Source organism: Perissodus microlepis, chromosome 3, assembly GCF_051167445.1.
Source record: "Perissodus microlepis isolate ML-2025 ecotype Zambia chromosome 3, ASM5116744v1, whole genome shotgun sequence".
NCBI lineage: Eukaryota > Metazoa > Chordata > Actinopteri > Cichliformes > Cichlidae > Perissodus > Perissodus microlepis.
The window spans coordinates 11008191-11031918 of record NC_140463.1 but is presented as its reverse complement, the minus strand read 5'-3'; the positions used below and the strand labels follow the sequence as shown (position 1 = coordinate 11031918).

Sequence of the window (23728 nt, the reverse complement as noted above, 5' to 3'; positions counted from 1 at the left end):
TTTATTAAGAACAGCACATCCTCAGTATTACTATAAAATAATTATTGATGTTCTGATGATCCATGTTAGTATTTAAAGTCAAACTTCTCTCTCTAGTGGCCATATATAAACCACGTGTGAGGATAGGGTCCATTCTCCTCTGCTTGTCCTTAACAGGGTCATGGTGGACAACAGGTCGGCAGGACTAACACAGAGAGACAGATTTCCATGTGCACTTAAACTTATGGGCAATTTAAAATCACCAATTAACCCAAATAACTGTTTTGGACTGTGGGAGACAGTCAGATCTGACCCATGCAAACACAGGGTGAACACTCCACACAGAAAGGCCCCAGTGAGATGGTGGAATCGATCCCAAAAGCCACTGTGTTGCCCTGGGAGGTTGGTGTGATAGTGTTCCAGTCAGTCATCAGTGTGTCTCTGCGCAGCTGTTATTAAAATGTGTTCAGAGGGCCTCAGTGTCTGAATGGTTCCAGTTCAGCTCCATAACAGCAGCGTCCCTGGTTTGATTCCTGTGTTTCAGCTCATATCTGCCTCTCTCACTGAGGGGGACGTCCACTACATGGACATGGATTTGTTCATCAACCAAACTACAGATCACTGAGAGCAGAGGACATTTGATGTTTTTATGATTTTTCTTTTCATCAGTGCCAACCAATGTCTGAGGCATGTCACTAAACATTAAATTGTATGTTTAATTTGTTTTTTTCATCACTTGTTTTTTTTTTTTTTAGGATTTTTTTTTTTAGGATTTAATTCCCACCTCTGTCTTTGTACCAATAGAAAATTTCCTTCTTTTCTAGTGGTTATTTATACTTTTTTTTTTATCAGGACACAAACTTAATACAGTCGTCCAGCATCCTGTTCTGTCTGTGCTAATATCTTCTCCACATTCTGTATTCTGCAGAGAGTGCTCCTGCTGTGGTTTACGCAGCAGTGAGAAAAGCAGACATTGTCAAAGAGAAGTAAAAAGAAAGGTAAATCTGCTATTGTTTGTCTCCTCACGCCTAAAGAGTGGCGTCATAGTGTGGTGGTTTGCACATTTACCTGGCAAGGTTTGAACCTGGGAGGAGACATAAATCCCTCGAGAGCTGATGGGAATATTGTGAGCATTTTTGCTTATTACAGTTTAGTGCCTGCTTTTAAATTGTAATTTGTTCCATAAAATAATGAGTTGTTCCCACAAGACCGTCCATTATCTAACACTCATTTGGATCTCGGTCAAAGGCGGTGTAGCCTAAGCAGTGATGCCCAAACCTCTCTCTTCCTTGCCACCTCCTCCAGCTCCCAATCCAACTCTAAGGCATAAACTCTCAAAGATATAAACTCTCAAAGACATATTAGACGCAAGAACAGTATTAAAGTAAGATGTGTTGAAAAACTATCATCATCATCATCACCAGAAATCTCGAAGCACAGGCCGAGGGGGCGGTGTGGCAGCAATTTTTCACACCAGCCTATTAATTAACGAAAGACCAAGACAGACTTTTAATTCATTTGAAAGCCTGATGCTTAACCTTGTCCACCCCAGCTGTAAAACTCAGAAACCAGTCTTACTTGTTATCATCTATCGTCCACCTGGGCCTTACACAGAGTTTCTGTCTGATTTCTCAGACTTTTTATCTGATTTAGTTCTCAGCTCAGATAAAATAATTATTGTGGGTGATTTTAACATCCATGTAGATGCTAAAAATGACAGCCTCAACATGGCATTTAATCTGTTATTAGACTCAATTGGCTTCTCTCAAAATGTAAAAGAACCCACCCACCACTTTAATCACACTAAGAGGAGCGTGGGAAGACTCCAGAATCCACTCTGATAATTAATTTATCTGCTGTTTCTCAGGTAGTTGCTTACATTATATAATATACTGTGTTCAGTACACGCCACTACAATGTGATTTCGGAAATATATAAATATACGGACAACAGGCTCTTCCGCGGCAATCTCTTGTCGTCAATAAACAACGTTTAGGGAGCTCTATAGTATTCAATGACCTGCACGTCAATTCTCGACACGAGGGGGGTATCCCCTGCGCGTCGATAAGTGAAGCAGAGGGAGCCTGACCATGTGTCACACATTTGACGAGTTGGGAGTGAGAACGTGTTGGAAATACCTACAGCATGTTCTAATCGCTCTAATAGGATATTATGGTCGACAGTATCGAACGCTGCACTAAGGTCTAGCAGGACAAGCACAGAGACGAGTCCACTGTCAGAGGCCATAAGAAGATCATTTGTAACCTTCACTAAAGGACAACAGGCTTATCTTACCTTATCTTCCGCAACCTTGTCTTCAGTGAATATCCAACTGTGACAAACATTGTTCTGCATACAGGGTCAAACGATGTGTCCAAACAACAGTCGGAGGTTCTGAAAGGGGACTTTACTGGATTATTAAATACTGTAAACTCTCTGAATGCAGCTGTCTTCATCAGTGGACCTGTACCGCCCGTCAGAGGAGGAGACGAGAGATTCAGCAGGTTGTTCACACTGAATAAATGGCTTATATCAGCATGTACTGACCACTCAGTGCATTTTATCAACAGTTTTAATATTTTTTGGGAACACAGGCATCTGTTTAAAGCAAATGGATTTAATTTTAACAAGTCAGGGGTGAAACTGTTCACCTCCAACTTGTTTTATTCCATACGTCATCCATCTGTGCTTGGTGCCAAGGCTGAGATAAACGACGAGTTTTCTCATGAAGAGGAACAAACAGTACTCCAAGAACAGACAAAGCCCAGCAGAAACCTTGAAGAGGAGCCTCATCTGCCCCCACCCCGGAAGAGCTTCAGAAAGGAGAGACATCAGAGGCAAGAAGAGGGGTCCCTATTTGCCTCCAACTCTCTCAACAACACCAACGACCAGGACCAGGGACCACGACCTTCCCCAGTTCGCCAAACCCCTGACAGGCCATTACCCTCCTCCCCCTCCCTTTCTCCTCCCTTTCTCCCTCCTCCCCACACCTGAAATTCACTGAGGAGATGATGGAGCAGGTCAATGCTGGGCTCAGATCTACCCCCCAGCCCAATCCCTTTTTGTCCCCCATAAACCCCCCACCAGAGCAGCCAAAGGTTCGCCATCGAGCCCCGCCCTCAACAGAGCAATCGAAGTTACATTGCCCAGCCTTGCCCCCCTTAGCTCCTCCTTACCACCTTCATGCTCTGTCTCCACAGTCTGATGTGTGATGTGTGGAGGGTCCGGGCTGCGAGGATTATGGCAGTGGTGACTTTTCCCAGGAGAAGCTGGGACCCTGTTTACTAGAAGGTTTTAAAATTTCTGTACTTTTAGGTGACAGAAGGAGACATGTGGCCTGGTCAAAACACAGAGAGCTGCACCCTAAAAGATCTTTAAATATAGTAAACACACCTTGTGTGCCACAGACTGCTCCCAAATACGAGGGGGCAAATAATACCTCTAAAACACTTAAGTTGGCTTTATTAAACGTTAGATCTTTAGCTGGGAAAACATGTTTAATTAATGATTTAATCACTGAGCACAGCCTTGATTTTATGTTTTAACTGAAACTTGGTTGGACCAAAGTAACAGTGGAGCTGTTCTCATCGAGACGACCCCTCCTAACTACAGTTTTATCAGTGAGGCCAGGGTGAGCAGGAGAGGAGGAGGGGTTGCTGTCTTATTTAATGAATCATTTCAATGTAAGCAGCTATCTCCTGGAAGTTTTCAGTCTTTTGAATATGTGGCTTTACAGCTGAAGGCCCCATCCAAAGTTGTGTTTCTTAATGTTTACAGGCCTCCCAAATACTGCTCAGACTTTTTTAATGACCTCAGTGAACTGCTGTCTGTGATCTGTGTTGATTTCGACTGTGTAATTATTGTTGGGGATTTTAACATCCATGTGGACAACCCTCAGTACAAAGGGACTAAAGACCTGAGTAACACTCAACTTTGGGCTGACTCAGCATGTAACAGAGGCCACACATAATAGAGGACACACTCTTGACCTACTGATCTCCAACGGCCTGGGCATTTCAAACGTTACTGTGTCTGATGTGGGCCTGTCTGATCATTACTGTGTTTTCTTTGAAAGTAAAATTTCAGTAAAATATATCAACAGCAGTGATCACAAAACGGTGTATAACTGAACACAGTAGTGAGATCTTTAACCAGGTCTTCCCATTAACACCTGACCTGTCCAGAGGTTCAGTCAATGAGCTCGTCAATAGCTTCAATGCTAAAATGTTAAATGTAATGGACACTATTGCTCCCATTAAGGTGAAGGTTATCTCTGGAAGGAAAAAGTCTCCATGGAGAAACTCCACACTGGTGAAAAATGAAAAAAGAGAGTGTAGGAAAGCTGGGCGCAGATGGAGAAAAACAAACCTCCAGGTTCATTATGACATCTATAAAGAGAAACTTCACAATTATAATTTACAACTGAGGAGTGCAAGGAGGTCCTACTTCTCTGACATCATCACCAAAAACAGTCATAATGCTCGGGTCTTATTTTCTACAGTTGACAGGCTAACAAACCCTCCTGTGTCAGTGGCAGCTGAACTTCATTCGACCATGGCCTGCAATGACTTTGCCAAATTCTTCACAGACAAAATCCAAAAGATTAGACAAGCAATTGGTACATCAACAGCAGATTCAGGATATGTACTGTGTCCACCGAAAAACTGTTTAAACACCATCAAACAGCACTGAAACCGCTCTGACCAAAGTGTTTAATGACATATGTCTGAATACAGACAGTGGAAAAATGTCAGTCTTAGTTTTACTGGATCTCAGTGCAGCATTTGATACAGTTGACCACAACATATTACTCAAACGACTGGAGAACTGGGCAGGTCTTTCAGGAACTGTACTAAACTGGTTCAAAACATACTTAGAAAACAGGAAATACTTTATATCAATAGGTAACTTCACATCTGAGCAGACAAGTATCACATGTGGAGTTCCTCAAGGTTCCATCTTGGGACCCCTTTTGTTTAACATTTACATGCTCCCACTGGCACAGATTATAAAGAACAACAAAATAAACTATCATAGCTATGCAGATGACACACAAATATATATCACAATGTCACCAGGAGACCGAGGCCCTGTACGGGCTCTTGGTAAATGCATTGAGGAAATTAATGACTGGTTGTGCCACAATTTTCTCCAGCTAAACAAAAACAAAACTGAAGTAATAGTCTTTGGCGCCAAAGAAAAATGATTACAGGTCACCAGAGAACTTCAATCTATACACCTAAAAACCACAAACCAGGCAAGAAATTTGGGTGTAGTGATGGATGCAGACCTAAACTTAGAAAAACACATTAAGACAATAACAAAATAAGCTTACTATCACCTCAAGAATATTTCAAGGATAAAAGATCTGATGTCTCAACAGGACCTGGAAAAACTAGTCCATGCATTCATCTTTAGTAGGCTTGATTACTGTAACAGCATCTTTACAGGTCTACCTAAAAAATCAGTCAGACATCTACAGCTCATTCAGAACTCTGCTGCTCGAGTCCTCACTAAGACCAAAAAAGTGGACCGCATCAGTCCAGCTCTGAGGTCTTTACACTGGCTGCCTGTCCGTCAGAGGATAGACTTTAAAGTTCTGATGCTGGTCTATAAAGCTCTGAATGGTTCAGGACCAAAATACATCAGTGACCTCCTGACCCAGTATGAACCTTCCAGATCCCTCAGGTCATTTGGATCCAGTTTTTTATCTGTCCCCAGAGTCAGAACCAGACACAGAGAAGCTGCATTCAGCTTTTATGCTCCTTATATCTGGAACAAACTCCCAGAAAGCCTCAGATCAGCTGAAACACTCAGTTTATTTAAATCCAGGTTGAAGACTCACCTGTTCTCAGCTGCATTTGAATAAAACACCAAATCCACACTCTTAAGCTTAAATGTCAAAACTTAAATTTTAACTACTGATTTTATCTACTGTTCTGATTTTATCTACTGTTTTTTTAATCAATTTTAAATCATGCTTTTTATTTGTTTTTGTTTTTAATGTCTCTGTAAAGCACTTTGAATCACCTTGTTGTTGAATTGTGCTATATAAATAAACTTGCCTTGCCTTACTGGGCCAAAGATCCAGGACCATGAATCATCATTATTTGTACATAATATGTTTTATAATTTGTAGATGTAGTTTTGTAGGGGTTATGTAGTTTTGGGGGCTAACTAGAGTTTCTGTCTTTTAAATTCACTGTTCATAATATCTAAGAAATCTATCAAGATGAAGAGAAGAGTGTTTTGGAATTTTTCCATTAAATAAAGCCTGCAGACGAGCGGTGAGCTGTAGCTAACATTATTTAATCAAAAAACAAAGAACAGAAAATCAAGTTGGTGGAGAACATGCATGATTGCGGGGCAGACGGTCAGCAGAGTCTCACTGAGCCTAACATGGCTCTCAGTTAAATACCTTCTTCAGGAACAAAAGGCAGTACACAGCTGTTTCACACCTTAAGGTTCACACTCCCTTGCTACCTCCCAGAGTCCTCAAAGAGACAAAAGACTTCCTGTGGAGTTGTCTGCTTCCCCCAACTTCCTTACTACACCCCCACCATTTGTCTTACTGTATGAGTGTGAGACTTCTTAAAATCCAGTGGCACAAAGGCATTATACAATAGAATAAACTGATTAATACATAAATAAAAGAAATTCCTATACAATCGATAGAGAAGTCAAAGGAGCTTGCAAAGAAAAGCGTCTGGACTTCTTTAAGTTACTTGAAGACGTTTCACCTCTCATCCGAGAAGCTTCTTCAGTTCTAAGGTCAAATGGTGGAGAGTCCCAGATATAAACCTAGTGGGAGTATCCCCCCACAGAGGGACAAAAGGACCCCCTGATGATCCTCTAATCGCCTGAGCCAAGGTGTGAAACTGGGTGTGGGTCCCAATCAGCCAGAGTTTCGGGTGTGTTCATTGTGAAACCTGGCCCCACCTTATCATGCGAATTCCTGAGGTCAGATGGCCCAGGATGTGAGTGGGCGTTAAGGCGTCTGGGAAGGGATCTCAAAACTGGATTATAGATGGCAGAGAGTTGGTATCGTAAACCCCCGCCTCTGTTCAAAGATGGTCGCTCACAGTGGACATAGATCGCTTCTTTCACTCCTCTTTCAAACCATCTGTCCTCTCTGTCCAAAATGTGAACATTGGCATCCTCGAAAGAGTGTCCTTTATCCTTAAGATGCAGATGGACTGCTGAGTCTTGTCCTGTGGAGGTGGCTCTTCTGTGTTGTGCCATGCGCTTGTGAAGTGGCTGTTTGGTCTCTCCAATGTAGAGGTCTGGGCATTCCTCGCTGCACTGTACAGCATACACCACATTGTTAAGTCTGTGTTTTGGCGTTTTGTCTTTCGGGTGAACCAGTTTTTGTCTGAGCGTGTTGCTGGGTCTGAAATGCACCGGGATGTCATGCTTGGAGAAAACTCTCCTAAGTTTTTCTGATACACCGGCTACATAGGGGATGACAATGTTGTTGCGTCTGTCCTTCTTATCCTCCCTCGCTGGTGTCTGGTCTTCTTTTCTGTGCCTCTTTGCTGACTTTAAGAACGCCCATTTAGGATAGCCGCACGTTTTGAGTGCTTCCTTTACATGTGTGTGTTCCTTCTTTTTTCCTTCAGGCTTAGAGGGAACATGTTCTGCCCGGTGGTGTAGGGTCCTAATTACTCCAAGTTTGTGTTCCAAGGGGTGATGGGAGATAGAGAAGTGTTTGACTTTTTAACTTCATCATGACAAAATAAGTCTGCTACAGTTTATGTAACCCAACACTGACCAACCACTGTGCACCAGTATGGGCTCTTTATCCCAGTACAAACTACCAAGTATTTTCATGCAAGACTTGAATAAGATGAAGTTAGTATACTAAGTTTGTTTTGCAGAATGTTTCACTCCATGAAAGTAATTGATTGAACTACAAAGTTTGTAATCATGTTTCCTGTTGTTTGAACTGTGTGTGTTTGTGTTCAGACTTTAAACCAGAGCCAGACGTCGTCTACTCTTCACTGAAGTAGTCCACCAGTCCAACCACTGACATCCAGCTGCTGGTCTCTAACTGGCCCCCCAGCACCTCAGACCAGAGCACATCCAGAGGCTTTTCTATTTATTTTTGTCTTTGATTATGTAATTTTAAAAAAACACAGGAGTTATTCTTAAGTACTTAAAACCAACCATATAATATTTAATTAATAATTAAAGTATGTTAATATGTTTTATGGGCACAGAATCTTCACTGTTATTAATACTTAATCTATGCACTTTGTTTGTTCTTGTTCCCATGTCAGTGATTTAGTTTCACTGTTGGATTAATAAACTTTTGTTCTCACTTGTTTTTCTCATGTGATTCTTTGGGTTTCACCAAAGTCTCAGATGTAAAAATAAGAATTGTGTTGGTTTAGTTATGTTTAATTGATACAAAACTCTTCAGTACAAAAATTATAATTAAAACCCAAAAACAGGAACTTGTCGGTGACTGTAAATCACCAGGATAAAATGTTACACTTATAAAGAAACAAGAGTTGCAATGAAAAACAAAAAGTTTAAAGAATTTTAATTTGTTCTAACCTTTTGCAGGAGCAGCTGTGTATGTATAAATATGGAAGATGAATGTTGTCTGTGTAAAACAAGGAAACAAAACATTTAAAAAAAATATAGATTAGCTTAATTATTTTAACTTGACATGAAATTAGTCTGACTTACTTCATGACTCTGGCCCTACTGAGCCTCTGATTCACTCCTGGTGCCTGAACCAACAAGTTAACCAGTTAATAACCTAAATATAACCCAGTGAGTGGCAGGCAGGCCAAAACTTTACAGACTTCTCTACTCTAAACATATTGGTTTGTGCCATTTTTCCATCTTATTTTGAAATAAAAGAAAAAAAAAGAAGGTTTAAAGTCTTGACCTCAGTGATCTTATAGTTCATTCTGACCATGATTGTGTGAAATGTCTTAATGTCTTTACCCCCTTACTCAGCAAGAAACCATACAGAAGCAGCTGATAAGACAAAAAATCAATTTTATTTACTGATTGTTTCATTTTAAGCACAATTGAACAAAATAATATTTTGCTTTCCTGTATTACTAGAATTAAAATTAAAATGAACTAAAATAAAAATAATAATAAAAAATGAAATAAAAGAAGAGGATTGAATGAATGTTGTGGTGATCAGCAGGAGAGTACAGCAGAAAGTAATTTTGACTGTTCATAATAAATATGTTCATTCGTAATAAACTGTGGAAGCGTCATTGACGATCTGCTTATATCCATGTGGTAATAAAACTATAACACTTCCCTCTAGTGGCCACATGTAAAACTTGTGTGATTACGTGAAAGTTTTAAAGTCGCAGATAATTGTTTCTCCTCTGATGAAGAGCCGTTCAGAGGCTCGTTAGAGAGTTTGGTTTCAGTTACATCATTCTTGTGAACGGACCTGCTGACTATTAAAACTAGAAGATTTTCATTATTAATCTTTAAAACTGAGTGACAGATTCTTCTGAAATGTCAATATTTAGTCGTTCACATCACATAGAACACGTTTAATCTGTCAGAGATTTTGATATAAGAGTGAAATTATTTAAAGCCAATTCATAACGTTTTTTATTCATTTATTTAAACTTTAAACAATTTAAAGTTCCCTAAATTTTAAGTGAAATGTCTTTTTGCCGAATTATATCATGTAATGTTTTACTTGAACCTCATGGTGGCAGTGTTGCTCACTGTTAGGTTACTTGGAATACAGTGCATCATATCACAGTGCATCACAGACATCATGTGTTTAAACATTAGGGTGCATTTACTGCATAATCAGTGTACTTTAGTGTACTTTAATCTTCATCAGTGTTGGATCACATTATATTGGACATTATTAGTTTCTTTAAACAAACAAACAAATAAATGCATCCATGCAGTGCTGCAACTTTTAAGCAAGCATTAAAACTCAGTGGCTGCACATTAACAGCAAAGAACAGTCTGCAGTCTGCAAAAAGAAAGCAATTTTTACTTCTGACTCTGATTATTAAATATGTTCACTGTACTGTACAGCTGATCAGGATGTCCATACATGTTAAAAATTAGTCTGATCATCATAATTATGAACACATATTTAAGTAAACATATTTTTTAATAACGAGTTGAATAAAATACTGACATTTTATTAGGAACTGCACATGATCAGCTCGTTTATTCCTCAGAACAAACTGAGGAAGCATCACTGATGATCTGCTTGTATTCATTAAAGTGTTTAAAGTCCAACATCTCCCTCTTGTGGCCATATATAAACCATGTGTGAGGATGGTGTTAATGTAAAATGTGAATCATAGTGTTCCAGTCAGTCATCAGTGTGTCTCTGCACAATGTAATTAAAATGTGTTCAGAGGGCCTCAGTGTCTGAATGGTTCCAGTTCAGCTCCATAACAGCAGCGTCCCTGGTTTGATTCCTGTGTTTCAGCTCATATCTGCCTCTCTCACTGAGGGGGACGTCCACTACATGGAAATAGATTTGTTCATCAATCAAACTACAGATCACTGAGAGCAGAGGATAGATAGATAGATAGATAGGATAGACGTTAGATCCTCTTTAAAGTTTGTGAATAAACTGTGAAGTTTCACTGAGTACAATGTGCTTTATTGATCCTCATATAAAACGTATTTCTTTTTTTATAATACATGGGCATTGCAATGTGACATATTTAAGAATAGATTCAATAATGAAACGGACATTCACCACTACTTCCGGGGCATCAGTTGTACCACCGTGTCTGTACTAAGAAAGGAACAGGACATCTTCAGAAGAAGACGGAGGACTTTACTTGGTGTGACGGTGACAGAAATATATACATGTATTTTATAATGTTATCACATGTAGTGAGACACCCACAGTCTTTGTACTTATAGATAAACCACAGACTCAGAGGAAGAGGGCGGGCTTTACTTGGTGTCAGTGACAGAAATGAAAAAAAGCTCAAATGAGTGAGAAGGACGATGAAGGAAACATCTGTGCTGTGTCTGCTCTGTAAGTAGAATCTCTGTGTTTGTTTGAATTCTTGTACTTTGACTGTCTGCTCTCCTGATAACTGATGATGGAGGAGAAGACATGAAAAACAAATCAGGCTGAATTCAAGTTCAAACACCATGAGGACCAACTGCAGGTCTGAACTGACTCTTTATCTTTGCTCAGGAGTCGAGGAAACACAGCAGGCAGTGAAAAGATCAAATCATTCACTCATTATATCAACACAGCTGCACAGAGGACACATGACTTTACTGTGTTATTTTTTAAGCTAATATATTGTGTATATTCACAGTGTAGTCACATGAACATATATATTTTTATTATTAATGTTCATATAATTTTGTCAATTTTAAGAGCTGCTATTTAAAAATGCATGCCAAACTAGAGGTAGAAGAAAAAATTGTGAGATTTTCAAATAGCTGCTTTTCAGCATCTGCTGTTGAAATGATTTTAGTATTAGAGGCATCATAGCGGTCCAGTTGTTAGTGCTGTTTGTGTGGAGTTGTTCTTTATGTTCACCTCAAATCAACCTGAGTGTCGTTTCTCTTTAGTTCTGATCTCACTGCTGAGCTGCACAACAAACCAAGGTCAGTAACCTTCTTCTGTCACCTGATTAATGCTCACTGATTTGACCTGATTGGGTTCAAGTAGTGATAATGTCATATGTCAGCACTCGAGATGTGATGCAGAGGCAAGTTGAACTGAAGGCTTTTTATCAGCACTTTATTGAGCTGATAAAAAACAGATTTTGACAAAAGCAAACAGTGATCATCAGTTTTTCATTTTAACCCTCACAGCTCGTCTGACTGTGAGTCCCAGCAGTTCTCAGATCTTTGAAGGAGACTTTGTGTCTCTGAGCTGTGAGGAGGACGACAGCTCTGCTGGATGGACTCTGAGGAGAAACACAAATGCAAGACAGAGGACTCAATGTGGAGATGGGTGGGGAAAACCAGCTGGTTTGACCTGTAACATCACTGTTTTTCCATGGGACAGTGGAGTTTACTGGTGTGAGTCCAGAGAGGGCCCCATCAGTAACATGGTTAACCTGACAGTCACTGGTAAGCTGAGTGTGTGGAGTTAGTGTTGATGAAGCTGTGTGTAAATGGATGAAATGCTGTAGTTTGTCTCTGTGTTGAGGTGGATCAGTGATCCTGCAGAGTCCTGTCCTCCCTGTGATGGAGGGAGATGACGTCACTCTGCTCTGTAAAACAAAGACCACTCCCTCCAACCTCCCAGCTGCTTTCTATAAAGATGGCTCCCTCATCAGGAACATGACTACAGGTCACATGACCATCCAGCATGTTTCCAGGTCTGATGAAGGCCTCTACAAGTGTGACATCAGCGGTCATGGAGAGTCTCCATCCAGCTGGATCACTGTCACAGGTGACACACTCAGCTGTCTGTGTTTCTGCAGGTTTCAACATTCACAATGTGACGACAACTTAATGACTGTGTTTGCTTTATTTTAGACAAACACACCACCACACCTACATCCACACCTCCACCTACATCCACACCTCCTCCATCACTCTCTCCTGCGGTTCTCTCTGTGTCGTCATTTGTTGGATCATTCTGTTTTGTGGTTCTACTGGTGTTACTGGTTCTGCTGGTGAGACGATGTGTTCACAGGAAACTCGAAGGTGAGACTCAGGGTTGTTCATTTTAAAAACAGGAAGGATCATGTAGACATCATTTGGAGTTAAAGATCATTTTAAATTCCTTCTCAGCGTCTTTATTTAAATTCTAAGTCTGACTTTAATTAAGTTAATAATTTTGTAGTTTCTGTGACATCCTAATGTGCTGAAGCTTCAGCCTGATGATGAACGCTGACAGCTCTGTGAGTGTGGTTGGTCACTTACGCCTGTATTTCCTATATTTAATGCATCAAAAACTTTTCCCGGCTTCTCTGCTCTCTCTGTTCCTCCTGATGAACGCAAAACTGTATTTAACAACCAAAATCATATTTTTTTATTCTTTCTCCTAAAACACCCGGTAAACGTTACTTTCAAACTGAACAAAATTAATTTGTTAATATTTTTTGTCTTTAGCAAAATTTTGTGTGAGTCACAGCAACCTGCAGTGTGTTTTCATGATAATGAAGAATCAACATCACCTCTTCATAACACCAGCTACATATACTCAGAAGCACAAGACACTTCTCTTTTGGCTAATAATAGTGTTCATGCTGTGAGAACATGTTTGCTTTGAGCTTTGTGGTGAAGCGCGTCAGTGTGGAAATAATGGCAGCTTCGTGGTTGTGCACCTTTCTTGTTCTTAGAGACACCTCGCTTTTCTGTGTGCTTGTTGGCAAAAAAAAAGAAGAAAAACTGTAAAAAGCGGCATAAAAGTAATTAATATTAAATAATAAAACTTATTTATGTGGCTGTATTGCAATAATATCACAACGCTGTTGCAGTTGTACCTGCAATAATTTTAATGTGTTTTATTCTGCAGAGAGTGAAGCAGCTGCTTTTGATCTGTCACAGAGGACTGAATATGTCAGTTATTGACTAAAAACCATCAGAACGTGGTCCAGGTACAGCTGCTTTTTATCTTTCACTTTGGACGGAGAAAAGCTATCTGCTCACCTTGTTTCCATTCACCATGCTAAGCTAAGCTAACCGCATCAGGACTTGTGAAACAGACTTCTCATCACTGTCACACAAAAAAAATCTTTTGCGTTAGTACCGACTCAGATCGACTCAACATGATTTGATTTGGATCAAGTAATTTTTTCATTATAGTCTAGTACCATAGACTATAATGGTACTAGACTCACAATATAGTCTAATGTGAGTGGTCATCACAACAAAGGTGGATGACAAGGCCATAATAGACCTGCTGCTCGGTCTGTGGCTTTTCGTCAGACTTGGGGACCACAGCGTTGTTTTTTCTTTGCTATTTCAATTTCTGGGTTTCACAAATGGTGTGACGCTCTCAAGACTCATCGAGGGACGGCACTGACAGTCCAATCGGTGGCATGCAGTTTGTTGATATGACATTTTCAGATGGCCTTGGATAGTATCACAGTGCAGTAGATACTAAAAAAGTACCGGAAACCAGTTACTATGACCTAATGGAAAACCCTGACAGCTGTGGCAAGCTAACTGAGTAGGTACTAATGGAAAAGTATTTCCTGAATAACTGACCTGCTCCTTTAATGAGATATGAGCAGCAGGTTGTGAGGGCAGTTACAGATGTGTGTTCCTCTTTATTCCTCTCGGAATAAAACTAGCTCCTACACTTAGTGTATTTTGTGTCACACTAAATATAATGTTTTTGTGATAATGTTCTAGAAAACGTTTTTGTCTGCTTTTTGATAAGTAAGAAACGCTTTGGACAGTACAAACAGAACCTGACAGAAGCCAGTTTGAAATGTAAAGAAGAAGAAAAAAACGGTGATGATCTTTGTTTACAGAGGACCTGTTCTGGTGTTTCTTACTTTTTTTGTCATATGCCTCATGTTCCTCTTGTGGATGTTTGTATTGAACAAAGTTTCTATTAATGGGTTCAGTGTATATAAATGTAACTGTGAACCTAAAGCTCAGGCTGCAACTCTAAACTAATCCCTAATATGACAGATAAGCTCCAGGGAACAGAGATATATAAGACAGAGGGAAGACAGACAGGGAATGCAGAGGGAATAAATTCAAAGTAAAAACTGAAGCTGAGAGAAGAAACATTAAACTCAAACTAGAAGAAATCATGTGATCAAAGTTAAAGATCAGCACAGATCTGTGAGCTCTAGGTTTGAAGAAGCAGCTAAAGTGTGAGCGGTATGGAAGCTCTGTGATTTGTATCTGAGCTGGTTCCCAGTAAAGTCTGAACTGGGACTGTGTGTGATGCAGAGAGGTGGCGATTGGAGTTCTTTACTGAACTAAAAAGCTTGTAATCATGTTTCCTGTTGTTCTAACTGTTTGTGTTTGTGTTCAGACTTTAAACCAGAGCCAGATGTCGTCTACTCTTCACTGAAGTAGTCCACCAGTCCAACCACTGATGTCCAGCTGCTGGTCTCTAACTGGTCCCCCCAGCACCTCAGACCAGAGGACATCCACATGCTAAAAAGACTTCTGTGGGTTTCACAAAGGTCTCAGATGGAAAACTGGACTTCTGGTTTGGTTGTGGCTAAATGACACATGCCTCTATTAACTGAAGAAAACAAAGAATAAAGACTAAACCACAACCTCAGCCTAAATACAACCGGAGCATCAACCAGTGTCTTTAAATCTTCTTTTATTTGTGTTTGAGACTGAAGAGTTTTATCTCTTTGTTTACTCAGTCACCTAGAAACCAACCAGCAGCCACTGGCATGGTGAAAAAGTTGTATAATTTTTCCACTTTTCTGAGTAAATAAATATAATTGCCTGGTAGTAGTTATTTGTATTATTTCCACCTCTTCAATTAATTTTTAAATATTAATAAACAAGTCAATAAATAATTATTTTTACTGATGGTATGAGTTGCAAGATGCAAGATGAGATAAGACGGGTAAAAAAGAGACATGAAATGATCATGAACAAGCATGTCCAATTCAGCTTTGGAGACAACAGTCCTGACTTTAGCCATATTTCTTAAATGGTAAAAGCTAAAGTGGGTTACAGACTTGATGTGAGCATCAAAAGTCAAATATTGGTCAAAAAATAACCAAAGAGTCTGAGCAGCAGCTTTTACCATGGATGAGAAAGAACCCAGATGTGAACAGTGTTCTTCAATAGTTGACTTTAGTTTCCACAAAGCATTGTTGTTACAGCAGAACGGCTGATGTTTAACAACAGTTTAACCCTTAATTGACCAAGGTTCCAAGATAATTAATTGCTATGAACTGGTGGTAGTGTGGACTTGAGGCAGCCAGGTATCCCAGAATGCATTTCAATTCAATTTTATTTATATAGCGCCAAATCACAACAACAGTCGCCTCAAGGTGCTTTGCTTTATACTGTAAGGTAGACCCTACAATAATACATCATTTCAATTCACAAGCAGCAATGGTGGTGGTGATCTAAACTGTAAGTAAAAGTTTTAAAATTTTTCTGTCACCAACTACACTTTAAATATTGTTTTGATATTGAATGTAGTGGCGTAATCTTCACATGTGTGCTCAGGTTGTCAGCATAGAACGTGTTCGCTAAAGTGCTCCATTCTTTTCGGTAATTTCGTTAGCTCCGCTAACAGTCAGCTGACAGTTCCATATGTTGCATCCGCAGATTCTTATTTTCACCAACGTGTCATGATTCGGCTGTGGCGTGGATGTAGGAACCAAATGCAGGACACTCAGACAGAGGAATAAACTCAAAGAGGCTGCTTTACTGCAGTTGCAGAAAAACTCCATAAACAATAAACTTGCAATAACAAACCAATACCAATGCTAAATACTAAGAAACCTGGAGAAAAGAGACTAGGGATGAGAAGCATGGAGGGAAACACACACACACACACACAGAGCGTAAGGGTAGGAGACAACAACGAGCACTGGAGGACATACACACAGGCAGGAACATGAGGGAACAGGTGGAAACACAGCTGGAACTAATTGGGCAGGACAAGGCAAGGTAAGCAAAACAGAATACACTAACATGAGACAAAGACCTTCAAAGTAAACTGAACTCAGGCTGAACTCAGGTGCCCAACACACTAAATTTGCAAAAAATAATTTTATTGTGTAATTTATATCTTTGTACAGCACTTTGGCCAACACTTTTGTTGTAATTAAACTTGCTTTATAAATAAATAAACAAAACAGTACAGATAGAAACACATGGGCAGGAAAGACTAGACACAAAACCGAGGGAGCACATAACCCAAAACCTAAGAACTAGAAAATCTTAACCAGAATAACACCAAAATGAAAAGATAATAATAATCAAAACAAAACCACTGAGTCCGCAGACTCAGGACGATAACAGAATGGTTGTCTCTTTCTGTCAGTGGTTCATCATGTGGTTTAACAAGATTAAAGACTCAGCAAAAAAGGTCTCCATCCTCTCCAGCTCCAACAAATACATACATCTCTCAATATTATCTTCAGACAACAATTAAATTATTTTCATTGAAATTCTGCCTGGTCTACTGTCTCTATGTTTCAGTCATATAAATAATGAGCCATCATTTTCCTCACGACACAACCAATCAGCTCGACAGAGCCTCAGTTTACCTGCATACATCCTGGTCACCTGTCAGCTGTTTAACACTTCTGCTGATTCAAGAAACACACCCATGTTACCTGGTGACAGTCACAGTTTAACATGGGCAGCTGCTGCTCGATATAATGTAATGTCGGCACGATATTGTGCACAAGATAAGTGAATGCTGTTTGTTTCCTGAGCGCAGAACTGCTGGATTAAAGATGAAAAACAGCATTGAAATGGATGAGACTGATACTGAGAAAACTACAGAGCACTTTATCTTTATCTCTATTATCTGGTGTTCATATGTGTTGGAATTTTTTTAACTAATATTAGTTTTAACTCAAAATATTAAGTTTTTTATACAAGAAAAAAAGAGAAGGCACATTTCCACCAAGAGGAGCAGTGTCTGAAGCAGCATGTTGATCATGAAACCTGTCTAGAAATATTAAATCATCTGTTTTTTAATAGTTATTCAACTGTATTCTAAGTAACAGCTGTCTGTTAGAATGTTCATGTTAATAAAATAAAAATAAGTGAGGTTAACATATGATTCATGTCAGTTGTTTTTTTATGTTGGTGTTTCGGTCATGTTACGTTTAGCTGTCAAAGGCTTTGTCAAAACTATGAAACACATCACAGACTTCTGGATTTTGGAAGACAATTAGTAATGCTCATGAATGAGGCTAAAGGCAGTAAGCTGTCCTTTATAACAAAACATGTTAATAGCACCTCCACATTTATATTGTAACAGACTGGGTTACAAGTTAGTTGACTGTTGTGTTATCAGTGTTTTGTGTTCAGAATTGCCACTCACTTATGGCATAGTTGATCCACACCGGTAGCAATGTGATTTACTGAGTGTCTTGAATCGGTAATCGGCCTGTCAGATAAGCTACCTATGACAGAGAGTCTTGAGGAGAGCATGTGTGTGGTTTGGCTGATAGTGTTTGGGGGGTGGATGTTAGAGAGTGTTGTCGTTGGTGTGTGCGGGGAAAAGGAGCACAAGTTGGGGCAGAGAGTAAGTGGGGGTTTGTTTTGATTCGGAAGAGCACGTTTTTTCCTGTTTTTTGGTGTTGGCTGCAGTGTTGGTCAAGTTACTTGAAAAAAGTAATCCGTAACTAATTACCGATTACTTCCCCAAAAAAGTAATCCCATTACTTTACTCATTACTTATTTTCAAAAGTAATTAATTACTTAGTTACTTAGTTACTTTTTAAAAACACGATTTACAACCTGAATAGGTAATAAAGCGATAGATCTTTCAGCCCAATTCTACTTTTTCTGCATAATCCATCATACAAAATGTAATCAAATGGAAAAGTCTCTTTTTAAAACTTGTTTTATTAGTTTTAATCTTTTAACTTTATGCATCAAGCAAAAATTTAATTATATGCAACATTCTCTGACTTGAATAAATTTATTTAACATTTAAACCTATTTTCTGCACATTCCAGCACATAAAATATTTTTTTGTGTGTGTTTACACTCACTCTTTCAAATAGATGCAAGTAAAACACAGCAGAAAATAAATAAAGTCACAGACTAGCGGTCCTGTTGCTCTATTTTCACCTGTAAAGCAGGAGTAGGGTAGGCGGAGGTTTACCCTGGTGCAGGTGTGCTGCAGCGGTCAGTGGAAGAATCCACGAGTTTCTCTGTGAATTTCCCATTACGTGGTAGCGCACTCGGTGCTTGCTTGGAAGTTTAGGGGTTTTTTTCGCTGTAAAAAGAAGTTTTCTTCCCACCACAACGGACGCTAATGTTTTTGTCACTTTTTATGGAATCAAACTCAAAATAAGGTCAGTACTTCCACGCTTTAAACGCTGCACGCTCATACTCTCTCCCGTACTCGATATATGATCCATTGTTGATCTGCACACAGCTGTTGCCAGGCACTCGCTTACGTCACTGTCATGAGACATTCTCGCAAAAAACGCAGCGTTCCTACGGGAAAGTAACGGTAATCTAATTACCGTTTTTGCAATAGTAATCCCTTACTTTACTCGTTACTTGAAAAAAGTAATCGGATTACAGTAACGTGTTACTGCCCATCTCTGGTTGGCTGTGGCTCACAGTAGCCTGTGTTACTGTTTTTAATAAACAGCTGGTAACGTCTTGATGCATGCTCAATCGTCCAGGTAAGTAAATCCCCAAAAGTTTTTTTCTGTTCATCTGGACATAGCATTTTCATCGGGAGAAACGTTTTGTCACTCATCCAAGTGACTTCTTCAGTCTCAGCTGACTGCAGGTTTCCCAATCAGTACACTTGCATAATGACTGAAACCAGCCCACTGAAGGAACAATGGGCTGGGAGGTCAGTTCCTTGATCATTAATGTGCAAATTCTCATGTCCATTGATCAACAACCACTGATCAAAGCTCACTGATCAATGGCCATGAGTACCGATTCTCCGAATCGAGGAGGGGGCCTAAGGGTACATTTTTCACCATCTTATAATGCTGTGATTGCAGCCATTCCCCAACTCTCTGTTAATGGTACTCATGGCCATTGATCAGTGGTCTGCCCACTTTGATGTCAATAAAACACTCCGCCGCCTCTGGTAGGGATTCTGTTGGGCCTGACATAGGCAGGATGTAGTGGACTTTTGCCACCAGCTGTACAACACTGAAGAGTCTCACAGCCAAATTCTATGTTCAACTCCAACAGGGTGGATGGAGAGGGTGGGGATGGACATCCTGGGTCCATTCCCCTGCACAGAAAGGGGAAACCGCTATATCCTCACAGCTATGGACTATTTCACAAAGTGGCCAGAGGCATACAGTTTACCTGACCAAGAGGCCCAGACAATTCGAATGCTGTGGTCGAGGGGATGTTCAGCAGATTTGGGGTGGCTGAAGTAATTCACATGGACCAGGCAGGAACTTTGAGTCCCGCGTGTTTGAGACCATGTGCAAGAAACTAGGCTCCCATAAGACCTATACAACATCCCTCTGACTACAGAGTGATGGACTCGTTGATGGATGACAGAGCAACTGGCGCTAATGACAGCTAAACATCAAAGTGACTCCATGTTAGGGATGGGTATTGATAAGATTTTCACGATTCCGATTCCATTTTCGATTCTGTTTAACGATTCGATTCTTTATCGATTCTCTTATCGATTCTTTTTAAAAAAGGAGAACACTAAGGTTGATTAGCTTAGAACTGTGTTTTATATCTTGTCTTTGAACAAGATAGAAATTTAGGAGTAACATGGCCTTACAAACCCAACAGTGAGATCTTAAGAGATCCAGAGCCTACGGCTCTTCGATGGGGTGTCACAGGGTCCCCAGGAAAAAAAATTGTAAATGTAAAACAATAAAATAAATATTCTTCTGTAGCAATAACAAAGTATAACATAAATTATTCTGTAGCAATTACACAAGAATATCCAGTAATGTCCCTGCCTACAATTAAACACATTCACTTACCGAAAATCGGGGCATCTGCTGTGGCAAATGGGTGCAAGCCTTTCACCACAAACTTAGTCACTGCTCGGTGACATTCGTCTATCCTGGCCTGAAAGGAGACGCTACCGGTGCCAGCGAGCGCCAGCCAGACTCTGTCTGTCTCGCTCATCATGGTCACCTAAATGCACAGTAATGGCAAATTCAAATTCAAATTCAAATTCAAATTTTATTTGTCACGTACACAGTCATACACAGTACGATATGCAGTGAAATGCTTAGACAACTGCTCGTGACCTAAAGAAAAAAGAAAAGGCTATGAATAAGATAGGAAATAAATATGAAAATTAAAAAGGGTAAATTTAACTAGGAAGGAATAAAATAAAATATAAAAATTAAAGTTAAAAATGAAATAACTGTACAACACAAATTAGAATGAAGGGTAAATTTAACTGGGAAAGAATAAGATAAAATATATAAATTAATATAAATTGGCAGGTTTTGTAATAAGGCAGATCGCGCTAACATAATATGCACTGTTGATTATTTACCTGCCGCATTAACGGGAGAGGACGTGCAAACGTTACCGCTGCTGCTGGGTTGAGATTCACGAGTCCGGAGCGGAATTAAAAACATGACATTCATTTAAGGTTATCGCGTGTTTTGTGAGCAAATGCTTTTGCATATTCGTAGTGTTTCCTCCCTTAAATGAAATATCTACTTTGCAAGTATTGCAAGTTGCCCTGTTGTCATCCGTTCTCGTAAAGTATAACCAAACTTTTGAGCGTTTGAGCCGCCATGTTTCCTGCCAGGTAAATGACGCTCCGCAACGTGGTGACGTCATTCGGGGCGACTGGAATCGATAAGGGAATCGTTTGCAAAAATGGCAAACAATCCCAAGGAATTGAAACAGTGGGAACCGGTTCTCAACAAGAACCGGGTTTCGATACCCATCCCTACTCCATGTCGATGAAGGTTCTCAGTCATCCAGGTCATTGTAGTCCTAGGAGCTTGGAAAGAAAAGTGTCTGGACTTCTTTAAGTCGCTTGAAGACGTTTTACCTCCGAGAAACTTCTTAGGTTCTAGGGTGAAATGATGGAGAGTCCCAGATTTAAGCCCTGTGGGAGAATCTTCCAAAGAGGGACAATGGACCCCCTAATGATCCTCTACCTAATCAGACAAGTCAAGGTGTGAAAACGGGTGTAGGTCACAATCAGCCAAGATTTCAGGTAAGGTCATTGGGAAACCTAGCCCCACCCTATCATGTGATTTCCTGAGGTCACATGGCCCAGTATGTGAGTGGGTGTTAAGGCGTCTGGGAAGGGATCTCAGAATCAGAATCTTCATTGTCATTGTCACAGGTGCAACGAAATTAAAAATGGTCCCCGATCATTGCATCATCCCTAACGATATCAAAATATAAATAAAACAATAAAATTCAATAGTAAAATAAATAGAATACCTAAAGTGCTAATAAGAGGTATCAACAAACATTCACATACATTCCCACATACATGCTTCAGTCAGCGCATAGATTAATACGAGACTGGCGTGATTGGTGATTGGCAACAGTTCAAACAGGGAGTGGCCAGGATGTGAGGTATTTTTTATGGTGTTTTAGGCCTTTTTAAGACAGCGGGTGTTGTGTAGATCTTCCAGTGTGCAGAGGGCAGCCAGTGATCTTTTGGGCTGTGTTAATGATCCCTTAGAGTGCTTTCCTCTGAGCCACTGTGCAGCAAGTGTACCAGATGCATATGCAATAGGTTAGAACACTCTCAATGGTGGCTTTGTAGAAGGACACCAGCAGTCTCTGTGTGATGTTCTCCTGGGAATTCTCAGGAAGTACAGTCTCTGTTGGGCCTTTTTCAGTAGCTTGGAGGTGAAACTGGATTATAGATGGCATACAGGTGGTGTCATAAACCACCGCCTCTGTTGAAAAATGGTCATTGACAGTGGACATAGATGGTTTCTTTTACTCCTCTTTCAAACAATCTGTCTTCTCTCTCCAAAATGTGAACATTGGCATCCTCGAAAGAGTGACCTTTGTCTTTTAGTTGCAGATGGACAGCCGAGTCTTATCCTGTGGAAGTGGCTCTTCTATGTTGTGCCATGTTTTTATGAAGTGGCTGTTTGGTCTCTCCAATATAGAGGTCCGAGCATTCCTCGCTACACTGTACACCATACACGACATTGTTAAGTTTGTGTTTAGGAGTTTTGTCTCCTGGGATGAACCACTTTGCCTGAGTGTGTTGCTGGATCTGAAGTAAACTTGGGGTGTTGGGCTTGGAGAAGACTCTCCTGAGTTTTTCCGATACACCAGCTACATAGGGGATGACAATGTTGTTGCATTTGTCTTTCTAATCCTCCCTAGTTGGTGTCTGATGTTCTTTTCTGTGAATCTTTGCTGTCTTGATGAAAGCCCAATTAGGATGGTTTAAGAGCGGGCTTTGTGTGTGTGAGCTTCCAGAAGCCCAGGGTTAATAATCAGGACCCTACAAAACCGGGCAGAAAATGTTCCCTATGAGCCTGAAAGGAAAAAGAGGGAACACACACATGTAAAGGAAGCTCTTAAAACATGAGGTTATCCCAATTGGGCTTTTAGCAAGTTTCCAAATGCCGTTTGTTATTGTGGAGAAACACCTACTAAAGAGAAGGGCCACCAGGCCAAAGCAAAGGTTTTGACTCAATCAGCGTTAACTTTGTGTTAAAATAAATTCATGAAGACAGCCGAAGGGTCAGGACTGCCAAAATGAATTAAATAAATACATCATTAAAGTTGATAATACTGATGATGTGCCCCTGGACACATCATCAGTGATGTAACCTGGGGTCATTGGGGGTTTCGTGTCTTTCAACAATCAGACCCCCTCTCCCAGGAGACCCAGCCAGGGTTGATCAAGCCCCAGCTTGTGTCCAGGTAGCGCTACCCTACATGCCATGCCTCTCCTCTTTTGATCCACAGCCACTTCGTCACTGCGTCTGGTGCGTTGGTAGCCAACTTAATGGCTCTTCGGTGGTTAGCCCCTACGATGCCTAGCATTTTGTATGCCCTGCAAAGGGATTGACCCGCGAATCCTCGAACATCCCACTTTGATGGGTTGGCGTCTTGCCTGCCAGCCATTACTCCGGCACTCCTCCACTAACTCGGAATACTTTGCCCTCTTTCTCTCATGAGCTTCCTCCATACGGTCTTCCCAAGGCACAGTAAGCTC

At 40.3% G+C, this 23728-nt stretch overlaps 1 protein-coding gene across 2 annotated transcripts in view; it reads left to right on the top strand.

Annotated features, from left to right (window-relative positions):
* Nucleotides 1–23728, top strand: part of LOC146389872 (low affinity immunoglobulin gamma Fc region receptor III-like) — a 136235-nt gene that overhangs the window by 11091 nt on the left and 101416 nt on the right. Inside the window, exons 1-3 of one of the 2 annotated variants that reach the window (XM_084913385.1) lie at nucleotides 10905–10987; nucleotides 11539–11574; nucleotides 11785–12045. In XM_084913385.1, coding sequence (XP_084769511.1) covers nucleotides 10957–10987; nucleotides 11539–11574; nucleotides 11785–12045 — 328 coding nt within the window. In that variant the 5' untranslated portion in view covers nucleotides 10905–10956. Of the gene's footprint in view, nucleotides 1–10904; nucleotides 10988–11538; nucleotides 11575–11784; nucleotides 12046–12124; nucleotides 12371–23728 lie in introns of those variants that run through there. The other variant, XM_084913378.1, reaches the window with a different exon arrangement.